The following is a 20,152-nucleotide window of genomic DNA, read 5'->3' as shown; positions in this document are numbered from 1 at the left end:
TAGCGTGCCATTATAGCACTCTACTAGTCCAGCTGATTGGGGGTGATTTGCAGCGTGGAATTTTTGCTGGATACCTAGCCCCTCACATACTTTTTTCATCACTCGACCCACAAATTCACTCCCATTATCACTCCAGACCATTCTCGGCATTCCAAACCTAGGGAAGAATTCTTTGGCAAGGGCTTTAGCTGTGGATAAGGCAGTGTTGTCTTTTAAGGGATATGCTTCTACCCATCTTGAAAAGGCACAAACAACAACGAGTACGTATTTCAGATTGTTGCACCTTTCCATGTGGATGAAATCTAGCTGCAAAACCTCGAACGGATACGTTGGAGGCGCAAAATGACCAGCTGGAGTTGGGGTTCCCCTACCAGGATTGTATTTCAGACACACCATGCAATTCTTGACCACATTCTCTGCACATTTAGGAATTCCAGCATTTTGCCATACTGGAGCCAACAACTTACAAATCCCTTTCACACTGATATGGGCCATTCCATGAGCCATTGTCACCAATGCAAGCACATACGCATCGGGTAACAACCATCGCTGATGTTCTGACAAGTCAACCCAACAACCATTTTCATCCAATTTACCCGTACTTTCTTTCCACACATTCAACTCTTTCTCTGAAGCTTCAGCTTGAAGAGACTTCACACCCTCTATCGTATCTTCACACATTCCCACGTCACCAACCCATCTTGCGGGGCCTGCAACATACATTCGATTCATCACATCTTTTGCTGTTTCTTTTGCGATTTCGTCAGCAAATGCATTGCCACGACCGACATCATCAGTAATCTTCTTGTGTGCACTGCATTTCACAATCGCAACTTGTAATGGCAAGGTCAGTGACTCAAGAAGCTCATTCACCAACTGACCATGCTGAATTTTAGCTCCATGCGAAGTCAGGAACCCACGTTCTTTCCACAATCGTCCAAAACTATGGGCCACACCAAACGCATACTGGCTGTCGGTATATATGGTCACTTTCATTCCTTTCGATAACACACACGCTCTCGTAAGTGCAATCAGCTCTGCTGCTTGAGCTGAATTATGTGGTATACGTGCAGCTTCAACAATCGTATGCAAAGTTGTGACAGCATATGCTGCAGTCGTATCACCATTCGGAAGCTTGAAGCATGAACCATCCACCCATAAGGTACTATCACATTTTACAGGAGGAGTATCTTTAAGATCTACTCTCCCTTTCGTTTCTTCTTCTGTCCTAAGAAAACAATCATGTTGTTCAACATCATCTGTCTCTACAGAAATCGGCAATAACGTGGCTGGATTCAACGTATTGCACCTCTTTATGTGCACATGACTCGCTAACAGTGTCAACTCGTAACCTGACAATCGAGCACTAGTTAAATGCTGTGTCTTGGTCCTGTTTAACAACGTGTCCACTGCATGTGGAACCATCACAATCAACATATTATTCATCACTAACCCAGCAGACTGTCGAATAGAAACAGCTGCTGACGCTGTGGCTCTCAAGCAACTCAGCAATGCTTTAGCTACCGGATCCAAAGTCGACGAAAAATATGCGCATGGTCGCTGCTTGTCTCCAAAAGACTGTGTCAGCACTGACAATGCACAACCCTCTTTCTCATGGACATACAGTGTAAAGGGCTTACTGTAGTCGGGGGTACCCAACACAGGAGCCGAACACAATGCATTACGCAATTCGGAAAAACTTTTCTGACAGTCTTCAGACCACGGAACGGGGTTCGGTGTATCTTTATAGGTCAATGCTACCAAAGGTTTGGCCAGCAAAGAAAAATTCGGTATCCATTGTCTGCAGTATGATGTAATGCCCAAGAAAGCACGTACTTCTCTCTGTGTCCTTGGCACACTCAATCTTGCAATTGCCTGAATTCTTTCTGAGGTCAGTTTCCTTCCCTCCTTCGATAAGAGATGACCTAAGCAGGTCACTTCTTGTCAACAATATTGCAGTTTTGAAAGGGACACTTTGTGATGTAAATCAGACAAATGGCGCAACAACGACAAGGTGGCTTCTTTACAAATCTCTTCAGTATCTGTAGCGACTAGCAAATCATCGACGTACTGAATAAGGGTAGCTCCGTCAGGTAAAACAATTGCATCAATCTGTGTTTTTAAAGCCTGACTATATATTGATGGACTTTCACAGTAGCCTTGTGGAGCGCGTTTGAAGCGGAAACTTCGGCCTCCTAAACTGAAGCCAAAAATATCTCTGCTCTCCTCTGCAATCGGGATGCTGAAGAAAGCATTCTTTAAGTCAGTCACCGAGAACCAGGTGGCGGAAGCTGGAATCATAGTCAATAGGGCAGTGATATTAGGAACAACTGGAAACTGTGGCACAACTATTTTATTTACCTCTCTAAGATCAATCACGAGCCTGTAAACAGGTGGCTTAGAGGGGTCAGTACGTTTCAAAACAGGCAGAACAGGACTATTACAAACGTTGCCTCTTGTCTCTTCAATTACATCTTTTTCAATTAAATCATAAATGATTGCTAGCAACGCCTTTTCACCTTCACTAGAGATCTTGTATTGTTGAATGCTTGGTAATTTAACATTGGCTTTCAATGTCACAACATAAGGCGGTATTTCCAAAAGACCCACATCATTAGGACCAGTAGCCCAAATGATATCAGGAAGAAACGACAATTCGGTCGGAAGTTTATCCTTCGACAAATACATTGGAGAGACCATTTTCCTACCCAGTGTAAGTTGTACTCCCGAAGGAGAACAATATAATGTCGCATACAATCTTTTCAACAAATCCAATCCTAACAAGTTTTCACCACAACCTGTCATCAGAATAAGGGGTGCTTCCAATTCACAAGGTCCAACAGAAAGGGACATAGGACTAGAAATCGGGTTCCTAACCGGGGCGCCAGAAAACCCTACTGAAACATTCATCTCGCCAGACAAAGGTGCGCCAGGGAGTTTTGAGTGCATAATAGAACTCTTTGTAGCACCAGTATCCAACAGAAAAGGTTCCGACACACCTGATGTAATCACCTTAACATAAGGTCCATTCTGATCTACTGGAACTAAAAAAACTCCCTCTCTTCGTTTATGGCTGTCCTAGCAATTATTACCTTCCAGATTCTCATCTTCTGCATAGTAGTCATCAGCATAGTACTGAGCCGTCCTACCAGACGCGTTATGTTGCTGGTCAAAACTATTCATTGAGTTTTGAGACGGAAAGGAACGCGTGTTCTTGGGGAAACTTCCACGTCCTCTACCTCTAGGAGCTTGTTGAACACCTTGACCTCTTGCGCCAGAAGCACCATTCGTACGCTGTAACAAAATAGGACAACTATACTTGAAATGACCCTCTTCTTTACAATATGAACACTGATGGGACCTACAGGAACACGTGGTTGAGAAAACTCGAACCTTTGCGAGTTTCTCTGGAACTGTTGAGGTTGCTGATAGTTACTCTGACCACCACGTGGCGGATACGCCTGTTATAAAAGAACCTTCGTCTTTAATTCTTTAGTTTTCTTGTCTGCTCTATCCTTCTCATCTTTATCTCTATTTTCGTAGTACTGTGCAGTAGCCAATATTTGTGCTGAAGAGGAAACGGCCCAAGAACTCTCTGAATCCTTCAATTTCTTACACAGCTCGGCAAGCAAATTGTGCACAAACTTGTCGACGAACAACCGTTGACCACCTTCTGTACTCATATCTTGATCACTGTGGTCGATAAACGTTTCCTCAAACCTGGTGAAGAAATCAGACACTGTTTCATCTTTCTTCTGCTTACACGCAGACAATTTATCCCAATTCACACGCATCGCAGGCATTAAAGTCTTCATGTAAGTAATGATCCTAGCAGGCAGTTCTGCTACCAAAGGCTCAGGCTTGGCACCACCAACTTGTCTATCATTTGCAGCACTAATATTAGCCCATGAGTCACCTAACTGTTGCGCATGATCTGTATGGCGAATCAATCCCCACAAAGGCTGTGGAACAACATTCCCAAATAACATGTCTATGTCGGCTAAATTCATAATGCATGAGTCTGCAGTCTGTGATAATTCCTTATAATACCCTGCAGGGTTTTTACGGGGATCAGGCAAAGTCTGCTTAAGGGCTAAAACTTCAGCTCGCTTCCACGGAACATGTACCCAAACACGCTGAAAATGAGCTGGGACAGCATCAATTTGATTAGCAACATCAGCCACAACGGCGTCCTTCCATACCGGAGGGACTTCTCTCATTGGGTACTGTCGCACCTTTTTTTTTAACAGAGGAGTCATGTTCGAACAATGACTGAGAAGGATCCTTATTCCTAAAGGACAACAACGTCGCAACTGCTTTCTCAACATCGGGACCCACAATCGTGCCCTTTTCAAACTCAAACCGTACACGGCACAAATCAGGCGGATTTGTTTCCAAACCATTATCCTCCAATTCCTCACAAAGGAAAGCACACATTTTCTCAAAAACGTATCTTTGTTTCGGTGCTTCCCATTGACGGAAGACATCCATAACAGACTCTACATCGTACCTTAAAGGGTAAACAACCCATTTACGCGCCATACGGCCAAACATTTCTCTCTCTCGAGAATTAGGCAGTTGACTACGCGACTGCTTACGCTCCGAATCTGGGGTCACACCAGATGACCCAAAGAGAGGAAATATAAGGCTGGCAACAGTATCTGTCATTCTCTGTCGGACAGAAGGAGAAGTTGATGAAAGAACAGGAAGAAAAACAGAGGGAGGCAAGTCAGACGCAGAGGCAGTATCAGGAAGAACACCAGAAGAGGCAGTCGATGTAGTACATAAAGTCGTAGTAGGTACAGATGGAGCAGGTAGCGAAGTCGGCGGCCCTTGAAGGGGCTGCGCCATAGTAGTAGGAGCCAACTGAAGAGCTGGCGGCTGCGGAAGAACCTGAGGCACAATAACCGGAGGTTGCACAGCTAAAGGTTGCGGAGGTGCTGTAGCATTCTGCGCATAAGGGGGTGGCGAACGCAACAAGTGTGACATTAAAGGATCTTTCTCAAGTTCTTTTGCTGCATCTTGCTGAAGAAGCGGAAAAACTGGATAACATTTATCGGTCACCATTTTACGTTGCCTGTGCAACTGCTCATTCATCTGTTCTTCTTCATCATCTTTAAACTGCATGGCAGCTTGCATTATCGAGATACCCTCTTCCCTCTTATTTCTCTTTGCTAATTTAATTTCCTTCTGTTTGGCTTCCTTACGCCATAGGCGGAAAGAGTCAAACATCGCCGGCCGGGCTTTCTTCTTAAAAAGTTTAACCTCCAGATTATCCAGAATCTCTGTGTCAAAACTACCATATTGGGGCCATTTCAAAACTCCATCTTTCCTGGTGTATCGGATCCATACTTCATTATATGTGAGGGGGCCTATGCCATGTTTCACATATAGTTCATAGGTTGGAGTTCCAATCGGAGGAACCGGACACGAGTCCTCCAATTGGGAATCCCTATTATAACCAAGACAAAACAAATTTCCCTGTCTGCTAAGACCAGGCATCTTCGCTCTCCAGTCTAGCTTCAAACTTCAAAGGATTATCGAATATGATAGTCTCGTGAATACACAAATCCCTGTCACGACTCACGTGCTGCTGGCGCCTGGAAATTGCAGATCTGGTGGCGTGGATCTTCAATGTTCGACTTTGGCCCAAAAAGGGGCGACTCTTTCTGGTAGCCACGGTGCTGTAGGCAATGGAGATGCCAAGAACAGACCGTGCCCTTCAGAAAATAGCGCCAGAGGGAAAAAACCCCTTAGAAAAAGGGGAAAAACCTCCAAACAGGAAGATTCCTGGAAAAAACAAGAACAAACAAACAGGAATCCAAAAGGAGCAAAAGTCAGGAAACACAGAATGCTGAAATCCAGAGCCAAAAGGTGAGGAAATCAGGAGCGAAGACACTAACTGAGCAGAAAGTGTTGCAGCGCAAAGAAAGAAGAAAACACAGCCCTTATATACTAAAAAACAGGAAGTGACCCACAGGAAGTAAAAGGACACCATCTTAGACAGGGAAACAACACATAGAACAGAATAGAACAGGAACCATAGAGAATAGGAAACAAGGAATGCTGGGAAAGAACAGGAATCTGGGAAGGGGGAAAAGACATAAAGAAAGGCACAACAAAAGACTGCAGAAAAGAAGAAAAGAAGAAAAAAGGGAAAGAAACGAAAAAACAGGTAAGAGGGGTCATAGACCCCTAGCATAGTGGAAAGCAGAAGGTAGAACGAGGCCCCATGCAAGTCTGGGGCCTCGAAATGCGCAGGAGAGGCTGGGGGCGCGCCGCGTCCTAGCAACGCGGTGTGCGGCCCGAGCCGAACGCCCGGCTTGAGTCGAGCTCTCGGCTCGCGCCGCACCGCGCGGCGTGACAGTAGGTCCCCCTCCCGAAGGTCCAGGTTTGAGAGGAAATAAACAGTGAAAGCGTTGAATCAGGAGAGGTGCGTGAACGGAAGATGCATCTTCCCAAGAGCATTCACTGAGAGGATAACCCTTCCAATGAATCAGATACTGAAGGCGTTTGTGAAAAAGACGAGAGTCACAAATTTCCTGTACTTCATATTCAGGAACATCATCCACGAGTACAGGAGGTGGACAAGGAAACTGACGTGAGTAAGGGTCAGGCACATAAGGTTTAAGCTGAGAAACATGAAAGACCGGATGAATCTTCCATGTATGAGGTAAGTGAAGACGGACAGTGACAGGATTGACCAACTGAAGAATACGGAAAGGCCCATAGTAACGAGGTGTGAATTTATTTTGAGAAAGACGTGAGGGTAAGAATTTGGAGGAGAGCCAGACTTTATCTTGCGGATGATAGTCTGGATTGGTTGCACGTCTCTTGTCTGCAGCCTTCTTCATATATCTCTTGGTATGTAACAAATTAGATCGAATTAATCTATGGATTTGGAGAAGGCGTTTGGAGAAATAGGTAATAGCGGGTAAAGGAGAGTTGGATTGTGGAGAAGTAGGAAAAGAGGTAGGATGAAAACCATAAGAACAGAAAAAGGGAGTGACCTTGGAGGCACTATGGACTGAGTTATTGTAGGAAAATTCAGCTATAGAGAGGTAAGTGTTCCAGTTACTTTGGGTAGAATTGCAAAAGCATCGAAGATATTGCTCTAGTCCTTGGTTCAGACGCTCGGTCTGGCCGTTGGTCTGAGGATGGAACCCTGAAGACAGGGCTCTATTAATATTTAGTGTTTTACAAAAATGCCTCCAAAATCAGGAAATGTACTGAGGTCCCTCTATCAGATATTATGGTATGTGGAAGTCCATGGAGACGGAAGATATGATCAATTAATATTTGACTTAGTTCTTGAGAAGTAGGTAGCCTTTTCAGGGCAGTGAAATGAGCCATCTTCGTGAAAGAATCCACAGTGACCATGATGACCCGGTTTCCTGCTGATGGTGGGAGTGAACACATAAAATCCGTAGAGATGGTATGCCATGGGGCCGGTGGAACAGGCAAAGGCTGTAGTAATCCTGCCGGTCTGGTATGGGGTATCTTGATTTGGGCACATATGGGACAGGCTTGAACGTATCTTTCCACATCCAGCTTCCAGGTAGGCCACCAGAAAAATCGTGAAAGAAGTTCTTGTGTGGCCTTGATGCCTCTATGACCAGCTACAGGTGAATCATGGCACATTTGTAATGCCTTTTCTTGCACCTTGTTAGTAGGGAGGAATATCAGGTTTTGATAATAAAAATATCCTTGTTTCTTATGTAATAATGGTCTTAGTTCTTCTATGTCGTGGTCCGATAGGTTGGCGTATTCCAGTTGTACTTCTTCCAGGAAAGACTGAGCCACTCCAACGATCTTACAGAAGATACTGAGATGAGGAAGGAGTACACTCTGGATATCGGCGAGACAGAGCATCAGCCAGAATGTTTTGAGATCCAGGAATATATGTGATGAAAAAATCGTACTGACGGAAGAAAAAGGCCCAGCGGGCCTGACGACTATTCTGGCATACAAAATTTCGTAAACATTGTAGGTTACGGTGGTCTGTCCTCACCTCAAATGGTTCCTTGGAACCCATCAGAAACTGTCTCCACTCAAGGCAGGCTGTTTTCAGAGCCAATAATTCCCTTTCCAGTACAGAATAGTGTTGTTCAGCTGTGGAAAGGATATGAGACAAGTAGAAAACAGGATGTTCAAGACCATCATCCTCTTGTCGTTGGAGTAAGACAGCTCCGATGGCTCTCTCAGAAGCATCAGTTACGACTATAAATTGTTTGGTGGTATCTGGATGTCTCAAGATGGGGGCTTGGGTGAAGGCTCTCTTTAATTCTTGAAAGGCTGCTTCAGCCGCTTCAGTCCAGACAAACCCTTTCTTTAAATTTTCCTTTTTTAAGGTGTGAGTTATGTGGCTAGTCAGTCTGGCAAAGTCTAGAATGAATTGTCGATAGAAGTTTGCTAACCCTAGGAAACATTGTGTTTCTTTTATGGAAGAAGGAGAAGGCCACTCTAGGATAGCTTGTACCTTTTCTTGATCCATAGTTATGCCGGTGGGACTTAAATGATAGCCCAGATATTTGACTTCCGTCATGTCGAACTCACATTTTTCTGGTTTGCAAAATAGTTGATGAGCACGAAGTCTTTGAAGAACTTGTTTCACATGGGAAGAATGGAGTTCAGGATTTCTAGAATAAATAAGAATATCATCTAGGTAGATCACGACTGTCTGATTCAGAAGGTCTGAAAACACTGAGTCCATAAATCTCTGGAAGATTGCGGGGGCGTTAGTGAGACCAAACGGCATAACCCTATATTCAAAATGGCCAAATGGAGTCCTGAAGGCTGTCTTCCATTCGTCGCCTTCTTTTATGCGTAAAAGGTGGTAAGCTCCTCGTAAATCTAATTTAGTAAAACGTTGAGCCCCTCTGATAGCTTCTAGTATGTCCCTGATGAGAGGCAAAGGATAACGATCTTTAATTGTTATTTTATTCAGACCTCGAAAATCCAGGCAAGGACGAAGATCCTTTGTCTTCTTGGGCACAAAAAAGAGAGGAGCCCCAGCCGGAGACGACGATGGAACAATAAGACCACTCTGTATATTTTCGTCCAGATACTCTTTTAGAACTTCCCTTTCGGGTTCCGTGAGAGAGTACATCCTCCCAAAGGGAACAATTGTGCCGGGTTCCAATGGAATAGCACAATCATATTCTCGATGTGGAGGTAGCACAGGTTTCGACGGTTTTTGGAAAACATCCTGAAACTCCAAATAGTGGTCTGGGACCCCTTGGACCGTATTAATGGACATACCAGTGGCACCTTCAGTATCTAAGGATCTTTTCGGAGACCAATACTTGTCGGAAGTAAAACAGTTCTCATGACAAAATTGCGAAGACAAAGAAACTGTCCGGGTTACCCAATTTATATACGGGTTATGTCTGATGAACCACGGAATTCCAAGAATGATGGTATGGTTGGGGGACGTGATAAGATCGAAGGAAATGTGTTCTTGATGGTTTCCCACCTGTAGACTTAACATCAGGGTAGTAGTGTCTACAGGACCCGAAGATATCAAGGATCCATCCACGGTGTGTACCTGTTCGGGTACTTCTTTTGCTTGTGTAGGAACTTGGTGAGCAGCAGCCCATGTCTTGTCCATGTATATACCACTAGCACCACAGTCTAGTAATGCCATAGTCTTTTCTTGACGACCGTCAGGAAGTTGTAACAGGACAGGAAAAATGAACAAGGCGGTTGTATTGTCATTAAAGGAGCTGATGGAAGGTATAGCTGTAGATCCCGTCCCCTCCCTTCTTACAGAGGACGGGAAGTGGCGTTTCCCGAAGGCCTGGGCGGACGTACAGGACAGGTACGAAGCATGTGACCAGCAGAACCACAGTACAGGCACAACCCTCTCTTGCGTCTGTCTTCTCGTTCACTAGCAGAGAGCGGACCTCGGGTAGCATCCACCTGCATGGGTTCCCCTTCGATGTCTCTAGCAGGAGTGCGAGGTTCCTCGGAACGCTGCAGGCAAGCTCGTGAGCTACTTGGCTGGGAAAACCCTCTACTCCTTTTCTTTTCCGATCTCCGTTCCTGAAGACGATATTCGATGGACAGTGCTTGATCCATCAGGCCACGAAGATCTTCCGCTCTGGTAGAATGTACTAGTTCATCCTTTATTTCTTCTTTGAGTCCTCTACGAAATAAAGTTACCAGAGTACGTTCCACCCAAGTGGTCTCTGCCGCCAGCTGACGAAAACGGGTTATATATTGCAGGACGTCTTGAGAGCCTTGTTGGATGTCACATAGGGCTTCTTCAGCAGAGGCTTCCAATCCAGGACGGCTAAACATCTGTTTGAAGCGACTCACAAAGGTGGAATAGTCCGACAATACAGGGTCGTTGGAGGACACCATCGGGGTTGCCCAGGCCCAGGCTGGACCGGTTAAGGCACTGATAAGATAACCCACCTTGGTCCTGTCGTGGGAGAATTGGGTAGGTCGGAAGGCGAAGTACACTGTTAATGCATCCAGGAACTCGCGAAGCCTGGTTGGTTCACCAGAGAAACAAGGGGTAGAAGCGGAGATAGTTGGAACATCACTGGTGCGGAGAGCCAAAGCCTGTCGTAACGCAGCATTTTCATTGCGTAGTTGTTGCAATTCCTGAGCTTGTTGCTGAATCGTGGTCAGAAGAGATTGTTCCGGATCTGCAGCAGCCGCCACTGTGTCATCCATGGTGTTTGAGGACGTCGGAATGGTTAGGCGTTGCAATCTGTCACGACTCACGTGCTGCTGGCGCCTGGAAATTGCAGATCTGGTGGCGTGGATCTTCAATGTTCGACTTTGGCCCAAAAAGGGGCGACTCTTTCTGGTAGCCACGGTGCTGTAGGCAATGGAGACGCCAAGAACAGACCGTGCCCTTCAGAAAATAGCGCCAGAGGGAAAAAAACCCTTAGAAAAAGGGGAAAAACCTCCAAACAGGAAGATTCCTGGAAAAAACAAGAACAAACAAACAGGAATCCAAAAGGAGCAAAAGTCAGGAAACACAGAATGCTGAAATCCAGAGCCAAAAGGTGAGGAAATCAGGAGCGAAGACACTAACTGAGCAGAAAGTGTTGCAGCGCAAAGAAAGAAGAAAACACAGCCCTTATATACTAAAAAACAGGAAGTGACCCACAGGAAGTAAAAGGACACCATCTTAGACAGGGAAACAACACATAGAACAGAATAGAACAGGAACCATAGAGAATAGGAAACAAGGAATGCTGGGAAAGAACAGGAATCTGGGAAGGGGGAAAAGACATAAAGAAAGGCACAACAAAAGACTGCAGAAAAGAAGAAAAGAAGAAAAAAGGGAAAGAAACGAAAAAACAGGTAAGAGGGGTCATAGACCCCTAGCATAGTGGAAAGCAGAAGATAGAACGAGGCCCCATGCAAGTCTGGGGCCTCGAAATGCGCAGGAGAGGCTGGGGGCGCGCCGCGTCCTAGCAACGCGGTGCGCGGCCCGAGCCGAACGCCCGGCTTGAGTCGAGCTCTCGGCTCGCGCCGCACCGCGCGGCGCGACAATCCCTCGGCTTTGGTACTTGCAAGTTCCAAATCAAAGATCCCAAGGGGATACCAAACTAAGAACCAAACTAAGGACTGGGAGACGCTCCACTTATACTTAACTGAGGTATCGATGACGTCACCAGAAGACTCGTTTATCGTTTCGCTCTACCAAATCATCAAGGGTCCAAAACAGGGCGATAGTCAGGGCAGCAGTCCTTCGTAGCCGTCGGGAAGCGGGGAACCTCGCAGCAAAGACTTTCGGACCACGTCGACATACAGGGGTCGATGAAGTGGCGGCCTCCCTCCAGAATTTCCACACGAAGCCCCTCACGAACCTCTGGCTTCGACCGGTACCGCTGAAATCGCCCCACGTTGGGCGCCAACTGAAGTACTGGGTTTTTCAGAACCCAGTGGTGCCAGGGAACACACCCTAAGACTTCGAGTCCTTCCTGTTTCAGACTACAGAAACACAGAGTCTTCTTGGTGAAGTCAAAGATCTTGTTTATTGGCTGCAGCCAGTAACAGGTATCCTAGAAGTACAACACGGTGTATATTCTCAGGAGACTGCTCTCCTTGCAAAGCTAACCTTCTCTTTTATACAAAATATTATGCTTTAGGCAAACATCCCTTATTTTACAGTTGACCATTCACATATTTTCACTACAAAGAAATAGCAGGGTTATGATGACAAGCCCATATTTCAATTTTTCCAGCCCTCAATCAATTACCCGGCAAGGCTCAGTACTTTCATCAGATATCGACGTACCCCCAATATAAACAGGCACCTCCTCCTTGTAAAGCAAGTCATAAAGAAAGAAACAGGGACAGGTGCGTGTAAGATTAGGCATGGTTTGTGTGTGATGAAAGGTTTTATGATGTGTTGTGCCTTGATACTAATCTCATTCGGCCACTGGGAAAGAAACTGGCCGAACAGGTTTGGCTTCAGGCAGTGGAGTCAGCTTGCCCAGGTCACAGAGGAGTCAGCAAAGATGTACGTGTCCTTCAGACTCGTTTTCAGCATTAGACATTGGCCTATGTGAGGGCAATCACTAAATGGCTGTCGTTTAAATGGAACACGAGGGTTCAGGAAGGAAACTCTGATATTCGGGTGATTTCGTCACCCGAATATGAATACAATGCTTGTGCATACTATTCTAATCATTCTCGGTCTGCTGATACCAAAATCGTTGTGATACGACGATGTTTATAACACGGGTCCAGAATTTTCAGTACCACAATGTAACTCATTTTTAATTCAGTATCTAGATGATTTATTAGTTGCATCAAAGACAAAAGAGGACTGTAAACTTGATATAATACCTTTGCTAAATCATCTAGCTGACAGTGGTTACAAAGTGTCCCCAACAAAGATGCAGTATGGTAAAATTGAAGTCATTTAGCTTGCTCATCCTATTGAGAAATGTGCAAAGAAAGTCCCAAGGGAGATGCAAGGAGAGTCCAAACATTCTTTAAGGAAAACTCCAAATGCTTGAGTCCAGCCTTAGAGCCTTTGGACTTTTTGGTTGAATCTTTTGATCCTCTAAAGGCAAGTTGTATCTCAGCTCATGGAATCCTTCAGCTGTATACTTAAATGGCTTCTAAACTTCTCCAGACCTTTGGTTGCTCAATATTTGCCCCCTTTCTGCCTACATGTCAGGCGTTTGGTAAATGGAACATCAGTATGATGAGAATCTTACTATCAGCTGGGGCCCTACTTTAGCTTTGTACAGAGCACTGTCTTTGTTCTGACATGGGCACTGATCCTTGCGCTATGCTCTTTGTAATGTTGTAAATCACTGTTAGACACGACTCCCTGAATCATGAAATTTACTTGTCTGAACTGAACACGTGATTTTTTTCCCCATTATGATTTCCCACTCCTTTGTAGACGTAAGAGTCTTCCCTCCCATCTTTAACCCTTCGTATCTTCTTTTTTGAGAGAACACTGAATATATTGATCTTCTCTAACTGCCATCACTGGTGTACACTAACCTGAAGATCTTGAGGTTGTGCAACCTTCCAAATGTCAGGATTTAGGAGTAGGATGTAATACATCAGTGGAGAAGCTGGAGTGATGGGTGGTAATACCTGTAGCAGAGTAGTGAAAACAAGAGGAGTGAAGCAAGCAAAAAAGTATTCAGATGGTAGGCAGGCGGTATCACATGGAGGAAGGGCAAAGGATTTGAAGGGGCAAGGAACTGATGGAAAAAATAAAAAATAAAAGTATGGAAATCTGAATGACGAACTGCACAGTAGCGAAAAAACCAGAGCTGTTTCCAGGCACTGATTGCCATATCTGCATTGAGATTATATAGTCAGTATCTTCCAGAAGATCCGCTCACAATCCAGAAGTGTCTGTCAAGCTAATCTGCAGAATCCCTTTCTCAACATACGCCAATCCTGAACCTTTCTAAACCTGAATGAGGGCTTGAAGCCTGCATGTCTGAGTATCAGATGACTTTTAGTGAAATCTTTCTCGCTAATCCTGACTCCTACCAGAATGTTTCATGTCTCTATTTTCACAGCCAGCTGAACTGTAGTTTAACTCTTTGTCTAAAATGTATATTTGGTGGTTACTGAGCCTTACGAGACCCTACTAGCCCGATACAGTAAATGGGTAATTACAAAACAGTAGATACACCACAATAAAATATATAATATCTTTTTATATATTTTTTTTTATATTGATATATTATTGTGATGTATCTACTGTTTTAGAAATGTATGAAGTTTATGAAGGAAATGAAATGGTTGGCCCAAAGTGGGCTTTGCAGTTTCCGTGATAAGTAACAGTTGCAGTTGCTTAGCTTCTTATTCTCCTCACATACTCCCAAATACCAACTCGAAGAGGTGTGGGGTTGTCATCTCTGGGAATACACAGAACCTATAAGCACAGGACCCATGTCTGTGCATACCAGTGACACTCATGTTGTTGCACTGCAGAAAATAAGAGTGGCAGGTGGATTGCTTGGATTAATCTCAGCCGCTGATGATCACTCTGGGCTGCAATACAGTCCCTCTTTATATGCCTACCCTGTCACTTCTGACAGGAGCCAGCCGTATGCTAATGATCCTTGGTCCTGCTCCACTAGAAACAGTCCAGCACAAACTTTCAGGTCGGGTCTTCTCTGAATGAAGTCCCCTCGGAACAGGAAGACAAGCAACTTCCAAGGGGTTCGACCTATTTGGCCTCAGTAGTAGTGTGCAGCTTGAGCCCTGTTGCTTCTGTGCATAACTGACACACTTAGGACTAACCAGGCAGCCATTTCTTCAAGGTGCATAAATCAAGGAGAAGCATGACCTTATCCTCTTATATTATTGGTCGATCAGCCCACCCTGTAGACCAGTGTAAAATATAATTTGAACAAACATGATCGTCAAATTGGCTGTGGGGTGTACAGACATACAGAGATTATCTAAAAGTTAGACCGGAAATTAATTACTTAATAGATTGGTAAAGCAACGCTTTGGGATGTCACATGACTACTCCAAGGAAGGAGAAACGGAGAAGGAGAAACGCCATGGGGCCTGTCAGTCTTCTCTTGAGTGCAGAAAAAGCTGTGTGGGAATACAGCTTCGTTGTGCATCATGTTCTCAGTCTTTCCAGACATAAGAAAAGATGTTTTAAAAAATGTACATTTAAATTATGTGCATTGTTTCCATTATGTGACAACCATGACATATTCAGTCACAGTGCATATTCAAGAGGAATAGCTGTTACAATTAGAGGAGCAACTGCTATTTATGTTTGCAAATAAATCGGATATAAATACCGTATCAGTAACAGTTAACATCAAACACCTGCCCTTTAATATGTTCTCAGCTAAATTGTATGGAATTTCATAATTAGACCTTTGATGACATCCTATCGCTTTTCCTAATTTGCTCATGTTTTTAGGAATCCCGAATTAGCGTCTGTGTGCAGAAGCCCTGGCACATTAATCCTGTATCCCGGATCTGAAGCAGATAACCTGGACGAAGTCGCCTCGCTTTCATCATCTTCTTCATCATCAATTATAATCATCGATGGAACTTGGAGTCAGGCCAAAGATATTTTTTACAAGAACGTTATCTTCCGTCTTCCTAAACAGGTGAGAGACCATTACCTTTACACGTAGGTTTATGAAAGAGATAACTCACCCGCAGTGGGCATGCGCAACGCTGTTTTAATGTGTGTAACACACTTCGGCCAGTTACCTTTCTTGCCCTAGAAACATACATATAATGACAACATGACGTCCACTGTGCTTAACAAAGGAAAGAAAAATGTAAGTGAATTCCTAAACTAATGCATTAAATTCAAAGGGTGATTGCGGTGCTCTGGTAAATTAAACGTTTAAGACAAAAGTCGTTTGAGTGCTTCTGCACTTACTATGTGGGGAAGGCGTGTAAGGTCTGTACTTGCTATTCAGGGTGAGGAAAAATGTACCTCAGAAGCATTTTGTGGTGGCATGGGGGAGTGTAGAAATAGCTTTTTGCCACATGAGCCTAGCAAAAGAAAATGGACATTTTGTTCAGGAAATTTGATCTAAGGGGAAAGTAACACAACAAGGCGAAAAGTAGACATTGAAGTCAGATGGAGGAATGTAAGGGCCCAACATCATCTTCAAATTTATTTCTTGCACACGTGCCTCTGGTAAATCCCCTACACTAGAACCAATCATGACACAGTCATTGATAGAGTCCAACTTTCTCATGAAAAGTCTCTTTTGCCTAATTATGTTCTGGAGGGACGAGTGGCTCAAAACTGAGTAAAATAACCTTTCGCCAAATTTGTTTTTATGGGAAGAATTTTGCCAGATTGTGTTACTCCACTCATTGTCTAGAGAGAGCCCGTTTCTGAATTTCCACAGGATTACTAGCTCCCTATAAAACATTTGATCTGCAGCTTTTGTGGTGGTACTTCTTTGATTCACCGTTCTTGGCCACTCATTACATCAGAGTAAATGCACAAATACAATACGTTCAGGTATATCAGAAGTACATTCTTTGCCATCACAGTGGTTTACCTGCTGCTGGGTACCACAGGCCTAATTGTGGCTGACACTTAGTAATCCACCAGTGGGCCCTACCTTGGTCATATATTGTTTCCTTCCTCCCTATTGGCAGAGGAGTTGAGCACTCAGGATACACGATATTCTGAAGAGTCCCATCTGATCCATCTTTTTCTCATGCTTATGCAGCAGGACAATAAGACAAAAATGTCATAAACCCCCACTGGACATGTCTCTTTTGTCCTCCTTCCCATCGCCATATATGTCAAAGCATCAGTGACACACAGCCCACCTCCTGGTAGCGTTTAACCTAATAGGGCGACATGAAGTGGCACTGGATCATTAAGGTTCCAGATCAGGATTAGAAACAGCACAGGCTGTGTCCTCCATTCCTCTAGCATCTCAACAGGTACACTTCAGGTGGTTTCCTTGTTAGAGTCCACGTAACTGAAGTCTGGCCTTTTACAGTCTGACTTTTATTATTTTGTCTTTGCCCTTAATCCAGGGTTTCACATTAATTGTGCGAAGTATTACAGGCTGTCCTGGGGGTAGAGGCTGTTGGTAAATCTAGCATACATATACATATATGGTTGCCTGCATGGTAAAGGCACAATGGTGGTTGATAGTCAAATTAATAGCACACACTAATGGCAGAAAGAGGATTTTAAGTGTGTTTGTTTTCCGAATAAAGGAGGGGCAAAACACACAGTCACAGCTCCCACAAATTCTCTTGTTCTGAGCTCCCCTCAGTGCCAAGTCTTAACTGAACCAAAGCATGCTCCTCATTTCTTTTTCAAGATCTTCTTACTATGTCACAGACTCTGTGGTCAGAATCTGCCTTCAGCTGCTTACCCTTGTGCAAATGCAAATGTGGGGTAGTAGGTGTTCAGGTTCTAACTCAGGCAGCAAACAGGTATGTTTCTGAGGTATTCAGGAATTTATTTCGTGAGCTGCGTCCTGGTACTATTCAGGCCTCATTTGTCATTCCAGGGCCTTTGGGATTCTGGTGTTTTTGAGGGCCCAGTAGAGTACTGCTTTCTGTAGTAGTTGAGAGCCTTCTGCAGCAGGCAGCACCATTTTCCACTGCAGCACATGGCGGGAGCCCAGAAACTAGGAGGTGCAGGAACACACAAACAGAGGACCAGTGACATGTAGGGGCAGGACAACAAAAGACAGAACCTGCGCCCACTAATTGTGGGTGCTTGTGAATGGCCCCTGCCCCATCAGTCACTGCTTCAGTCTAGAGTCCTGCATTAGCTCCCCTGATTAAGAGAAACCGGGTTCTAGCTCCTGAGATTAGTTAAATTCTTGTCTTCAACTCTGAAGATTAGATTTATGGTACTTGTATACTGCATACTGCTTCTATCTGAGGTGTTTGTTTATGCGGGTAGCACGCTAGTCCATGTTGCTATAAGGTGTGGAGAGTATTTTCTTTTCTTTGAGCCTGCATGGGAAATGTTTTGATGTTGTTCTTGATGACCACCAAGGTATGTTTATGGGGTATGTTATGCAGAACTTGGTCCTGTAACAAGTGAGGAAGTATAAGAAATAGACTCACATTTTTGTAATATGTGTTATATTGGCAGCTCTTATTAGCTCTGCAGACCTCTCAAATGTGTTGGTAATATATATTTTATGTTTTCAGTGCAATTTCTTCTATGCTCATTGTGACAGGAGATCGTCCATTCTGTGATCTTATGGATATGCAAGAGGTATAGTTGTTGAGAAAGAGCGAGAGGGTATCAGAGATCTGTGTTATATACCTCCAATATATTCTTGCTGGTATGAGATGTTGATTGAAGATATCAGTTGAAGAGATTTACTAAGACTGACTGTTCTCTTCTTCTTTTTTTCATAATAGGATGAGAATGCTCAGTGTACGTGGCTGTTTGGCTCCTCAAGGTGAACTGTGTTAGTGTTCTCCAGTAGCCATCCATTTGTGGTAGATCTCTTTGGTCTCAGCAGGCCTGTATGGCTACAATAGGGTGGTTATATAAGTGGGCTTGTCACTGCCTATATCTGTGCTATCTTTTTTCCAGCAAGGTTCTGCAGGTCTTTCATACATTATATGCCTCTCCCATTGACAATAAGGGACCAGGTAATACATTGGTATATGATTTTATATGGTGAAATGGACTGTGTTAAATTGGAGGTGGGAGAACTGTTATAAATAACAAAGTAACTGTGGTTAGAGGTTGAGGGCATTCGAGATATAAAATGCTATGTCTGTTAAGATTGGATGATGGGGACTATTGCTAGAGTCCCATGTGTCGTTAAGCAGACTGTGGGACTTCAGCTGCAGAGTGACAGTATGTCCTTCTGTTATTGATTAGAGAGACATAATTGTATTCCTTCTGTCTATTGAGGTCATTGTGATGATTTATCGGTTGGAGCTCCCCAATTTGGGTAGAATGCCTGTGCCTGTCGTCTTGGCATGATGAGCTGTGGGACTTTTCCTAGCTCATGACTGGTGCTTATATTGGTGGAAGGGTTATTTTTCTGGGTTTTATTCCCAGGTCAGTGGTTGGTGTAATTATCTTGGGCAACACAAAAGGATGATGGACGGAGTGCTAAACAATGCAAAAACTCAACCCCAGTCACCGATTTGGATTTAATCCATCATTCTTTTCCTCACCATGCCACCCCAGTTTGGACCCAGCCATATGCAAATCATTCTTGACCCTGTTCCTCATGAGAACAGTCCAGCCCGAACTGCTAGGCCAGGTCCTCCCTGGACCGGAAACAAGCATCCTGGGACCGTTGAAGGGTATCACCCTTCATCAGCCAGGCTAGCTTGAATCCAGTGGCACAGTGAGCACGGGACCCACGTCTGGGCATAGCCTTCCCACTTAAGGCAACTTTAGCAACACAAAAGGATGATGGATGGAGTGCTAAATAATGCAAAAACTCACCCCCAGTCACAGATCTGGGTTTAATCCATCATTCTTTTGCTCGCCGTGCCACCCCAGTTTGGACCCAGCCATATGCAAATCAGTCTTGACCCTGTTCCTCAGGGGAACAGTCCAACCCGAACTGCTAGGCCAGGTTCTCCTTGACCAGAAACAAGCATCCTGGGACCGGTTTCAGGGTATCACCCTTCATCAGCCAGACTAGCTTGAATCCAGTGGCACAGTGGGCACCGAACCCACATCTGGGCATGGGGACGATGAACCGTCAAGTCAGCGCAGTCTCCTCCGCCTCTTTCAACACCATGCGCATGCTCCGGAAAATCTTCAAATGGATCCCTACCTAATCCAAAATAACAGTCACCCATGCCCGTGGCATGCCGTAGTCCAGGCAGCAGCCGCCTGGACTACGGCAACGCACTCTATACCGGAACCACCACCAAGATACGGAAAAGACTGCAACGCATCCAGAACGCCTCCACCCGTCTCTTCAAGAACGCCCCCAAACACAGCCACCCCTCTGCCCTACTGAGAGACCTACACGGGCTCCCAATGGACAAGAGAATTACCTTCAAACTTTTCATGCACACATACAAAGCTCTCCACATCACCGGACCAGAGTACCTGAACCGGAGAATCCACTTCTACACGCCCACCAGGCACCTCCATCCCGCCGACCTCGCCCTCTCCGCCATCCCTCGCATCCAGAAGGCCACAGCCGGAGGAAGGACCTCACACCACGCCGCCAAGACCTGG

The 20,152-nt window shown here is 44.7% G+C and overlaps 1 protein-coding gene across 4 annotated transcripts in view; it reads left to right on the top strand.

Moving 5' to 3' along the window:
• The window catches only part of DTWD2 (DTW domain containing 2), a 663,780-nt gene that overhangs the window by 343,719 nt on the left and 299,909 nt on the right, over positions 1-20,152 (top strand). For all 4 annotated transcript variants that reach the window (XM_069226809.1, XM_069226831.1, XM_069226798.1 and 1 more), the window contains exon 5: positions 15,395-15,587. In XM_069226809.1, coding sequence (XP_069082910.1) covers positions 15,395-15,587 — 193 coding nt within the window. The remainder of the gene's footprint in view (positions 1-15,394; positions 15,588-20,152) is intronic.

Source organism: Pleurodeles waltl, chromosome 1_1, assembly GCF_031143425.1.
Source record: "Pleurodeles waltl isolate 20211129_DDA chromosome 1_1, aPleWal1.hap1.20221129, whole genome shotgun sequence".
Taxonomy (NCBI): domain Eukaryota; kingdom Metazoa; phylum Chordata; class Amphibia; order Caudata; family Salamandridae; genus Pleurodeles; species Pleurodeles waltl.
The sequence above is the reverse complement of the archived record's forward strand: the minus strand, read 5'-3'. Positions and strand labels throughout refer to the sequence as shown.